Genomic DNA, 4,470 nt, shown 5'->3' with positions numbered 1-4,470 from the left:
AAAAAAAAAAAAAAAAAAAACAGGAAAAAACATACGTACGATGCGTGCGACTCTGCGTTCGCGACGAAGGCGTGGTACCGTGCAAAATGGCACGAACGCGCTTGTCTTGCAACGGTAAGAAACGCGCGCATGCAAGAGCGATATCGCGCTAATAATTATCACGGGAACAAAATCTCCCTGCCGTAGCTAATCTCGTTTGTTAAAATATATTTGTTGCCATAACTGTAAATTTATAAATTATGGTAAAATGGTTTGCTGTTGCTGGTATAATATAAATCATAGCTAAGACATTAGCTGTAATACCTATTTTCAGCTGTCCATCTTCTTATTTTACACCAACCATATATATAGTTACCAAACGTAGTTTTCAGTTCTTAATTGCGGCAGCTATTTTCTTTTTTTCGTAAAAGGGACAATAACGCGACAATAATTCGATCCTGTATCTTGAATATGATTTTTGCCGAACTGCTATTTTGAACCCAATTTTACGTTTAACCCTAGACCAGCCAAATTGAACTTTGAATGAAGGCATAATCGATATTTTGATTACGGATTCTGGTAGATAAATTTAAATCTGTGAAAATTAATAAAATATAATCCAACTTCTTTGTAACGGTAAAAGTTCATTGTTAAAGCTTTTATAAGTATGCAAAAATTTTTTCTGATTCTTATACAATTAAAATATAAAAATTCACATTAAAGATTGAAGATCCAGGTTGCTAACAAGAGATACAAAATGCCACATGGCTGATTCGTGGTTAATAATCACGAATTAAATGTTGAAAATATGGCGATGGTAGCTTCTGTTAGATGCGCGATGTACTTCATGGGAATTAAAAAACCGGCGGTCGATTTTATCGAGGCTCTATCGCTGGGAATAAACACCGCACCCTTTGCATCTATTTCCCCGGAGATAACCCCGTAATTGAGGGTTAGTGATAAGCAGGCGTAACGATACACTCTGTGATTTCTGTCGTGGCCCATTCTCCTCTATGATTTAACCGCGCACCTAGTGCGTAATCGCTTTTTCTAGTCATTCTGTTGAATTTTTCTAGAATCTTATCTTCGACAGCCGCGATCTTCCGGACGTTTCTTTCTGTACGCGATTAACGACGTTGAGATTATACGAAATCATACTCCATCATTTCATATAACATTTCCCTCGAGAAAATCGATATTTTTAGGTTTCATTTGCGATAAATTTCCAGCTGGGACAATTTTAAAGTTCCTATAATATATTTCAAAGAAAACACTTTGTCTCATAAATACTATTTGCCATATTGACATCTTTTTGCAGTTTCAAAATCGATTCCTAAATTAAAATATATTCAAACTTTTTATTAAAATTTTCTACAGATATCTACATAATTTTCTAGATATGGAAAATTTCATTATTTTCTCTAAATTTTTTAGAGTAGAATCTCACTCTAAAGAGTAAAAATTCTGCCATTCTTGAAAAAAAAAAAGTAAGATTTCACTCTTAAAGAATGAGATTCTGCTTCAAAGAATTTAGAGAGTTAGTTATTTTATTATTAGCTTTATGTAATATAATTACATCCAAACGTAATTCCGTGTTTTCATATTTAACATTTAAAGATTGATTTTTTGCGTAAAAAGATAAAGTTTTAGATTTTTCAATAATTATATTTTTTATACTGATAAGATATTTAATTTTTTTTTATCATTTCTATAATAATTTATTCACTCGCTTATTTTAGTGATGAAAACGTTGGTATTTTTAGTATTAACGTAACATAAGCTTCTGTAGACGCTTTGATAAGATACTTTTCAGTTCTTGGAAACTTTTTTAATCTTCCTGATAGATTCTTTCATTCTATTTTCTTTTACAAGAGTAAATATGATCATCGCAGCAACTAGAAATATCAGATCGCAGTATCAGCAGCCATTACGGCAGCTGGAGAATCGGAAAGCGCGTTGCACAATTTTGCGCATATCGAGGTCGCGCTCACGATTTTATCGAGTTCGTCGGCGATCTAATGATTTTTCATCGACTAATGCCGAGTGACGCGTCGAGGACACCGCTCTGCTTCTAAAGTGCAGGAAGAAATAGCGTTTTTTCTCTCTTTCTCTTCTCCTTTTTCTCCCTCCTCCCTCCACATCTCTCACTCTCTTTCTCTCTCTCTCGAGTCGTTATCAGGTCGCTATTTTAAGATCGCCTGCCTTCCCACGATGGATGAGAGCTGACGAGCACGACGCGCAGGACGCTGACGATCGGGCATTAATTAGCTAATTTGCGTTAATTGACGTCCGAGGACATTTTTCCGCGGAGACGCGCGTTTCCCAGGCCGAGGAAACGAGTGCGTCATAATTGAGTTAGCGTTACGTATTTTTAAGGCCACGCCACGCTTCCTCGCCCGCTTCTTCTCTCCTGGACGGCTTCGTCGCGCCGTTCCTTTCCTCCTTCTTTCTCCTCTGGTTTTTCCCCCCTCGCGCGAGTTAAGCCCAAGAGACTTAACAGCACGGCCACATGCGTGTGTTAACGCGTCGCTAATGTGACTCGCGGTGATTAAAACGCTTTGCGAAAACACTGAAAATCAAGGAAGCTTAGAAAAGGAAAAAAAAAAGAATATTTCTCGGAAACTGCGATTTATCAATGATTCCGATCTAAACGGAAAAAATGTAAAACGTCAAGAATTAAATTTTATTCAAATAAAATATCAATGTGAGAATATACCTAGAATATTTTATTTGTTTTATATAATGAAGTAACTTTGCACTCTAATTTAGATCATATTTATTTTTCTCAACTTCTTCAGATCGCTGAATTTTTGTGTAACAGCAAAAGTCTCTTTCCATCATTCTCTTTTTGGAAATTTACTTCTTTTATATATAATATTTATTATTATAACAATATATTAATTTTTTGTTCAATCGTATATTGATGTAAGTTTACATTTTACACATCATAAATTTATGGTTCATATATTCATTTTCCTATTTTGTAGACAACATGTTAACTTTACGCATACGCAACTATATCAGATCTCTACAAAGCCTGTTTAGTTTTATTTCTTAGTTCTCTTTATAGCTAGCCTATCTTTGGTGAATCTCAAGTCTGTATTATGTAAATCTATCAGTTATTAAACTATGTGCGAAGATTATAAACGCAGAAGTTATTTTTATCTCTATATTTGATCAGCACAGATCATTACAGCAACGTTCTATTAATATTGCAGTATATAACATTGTTACATTGTAGCAATGTTGTTGTTAAGTTTATGTATTGTATGTTGGTCGGATAGACACATAAGAATAGACTGCGCATTCCTATAAAGTTGACACTATCAGTTCAGAAAGATCTCTCTCTCTCTCTCTCTCTCTCTCTCTCTCTCTCTCTCACTCACTCACTCACTCACTTATTAAATATCAAATTGAAGAGAGATACTAATGTATGATTCATAATTTTCTTTCTATCGGAGTTTGAGAACAATATTTACAGCTCCCTCTTATTCCAAGTAATATTTTAACGCGGTCCTCACTTGACATGTTACAAACTTTCTATAACAAGTTATTATATAATAAATTTAAGTTGTACACCAATATAATAAATTTAAGTCTTTTTAGCTGTAAAAAATTGACCAATTACAGTCAAAGTGAGAAGAACGATCGACTATAATGGGTCAATTCCTTACGATTTACATAGGATATAAAGCTGAAGTAACGACTTATTATAGAAAGCTTATTAAGACAGTTTTACGTATAAGAAACGACCACGAATACATCGACTTGTATCTTACTACGTGTGTATTCCAAAATTTCCTGCCAGTACTGAAAACCTCTATAATGCTCGTGACATAAACTATAGAATTTCAGTCTAGCAGTCAATTTTGGAACACAGCCTATACGTCTAGGAGTAAAACGACGAATCGAAGGTGAGAAAAGTTAGCCACGCAATACACTTACTTGGTGGCAACGGGTACCAGGGTCCAGTCGTATCCTTGAAGAACCTTGGCGACGGCGGCACTGATACCTTCGCCGCCATTGGCGGCCACCGTCGCCGCGGCGGCGGCAGCGGCTGCGACGGCCGTTGCCGACGTTTTACCATTTCCATTGATACTGTTATTGTTATTGTTTCCGCCCGCTGGCGAAATCGACGCGCCGCTGCTCTCCGGCTTGACGTCGTTCATCTTCATCCCCTACGTCGCGTACGTCGCGCGAGCAACAAATTCCGCAAGGTCGTCGAGAGAGTGGTCGAAGGATGCCGTATGATCGCGCACAATCAGTCTTGTCGATTTATCGCGGACGACACGTGGAAAGAGTACGTCTCATCTCGTATCAGCCGCGACGAGGAGTAGACTCGATCGATCAGTTTGTCATCGCCGTATGTGATATCGCTTTTGTTATCGCCTTATCATCGCAGCGAGCGCGTGAACTTCCGTTTTTCCGCGATTCTTCCCTCTCGATCTGACAACAAGTTTCGTTAGCCGCCGATTTCTGCTCGAGCCTCTT

General features: G+C 37.2%; 1 protein-coding gene across 1 annotated transcript in view; it reads right to left on the bottom strand.

Annotated features, from left to right (window-relative positions):
- LOC108780761 (transcription factor SOX-8-like) overlaps window positions 1-4,154 on the bottom strand; it is a gene marked incomplete at its 3' end in the record, with an annotated part of 7,194 nt that extends 3,040 nt beyond the window's left edge. The window contains exon 1 of the mRNA XM_018548567.1: window positions 3,925-4,154. Coding sequence (XP_018404069.1) covers window positions 3,925-4,154 — 230 coding nt within the window. The remainder of the gene's footprint in view (window positions 1-3,924) is intronic.
- Window positions 4,155-4,470: the final 316 nt, after the last annotated feature.

Source organism: Cyphomyrmex costatus, unplaced genomic scaffold, assembly GCF_001594065.2.
Source record: "Cyphomyrmex costatus isolate MS0001 unplaced genomic scaffold, Ccosl1.0 scaffold733, whole genome shotgun sequence".
NCBI classification, from domain to species: domain Eukaryota; kingdom Metazoa; phylum Arthropoda; class Insecta; order Hymenoptera; family Formicidae; genus Cyphomyrmex; species Cyphomyrmex costatus.
The sequence above is the reverse complement of the archived record's forward strand: the minus strand, read 5'-3'. Positions and strand labels throughout refer to the sequence as shown.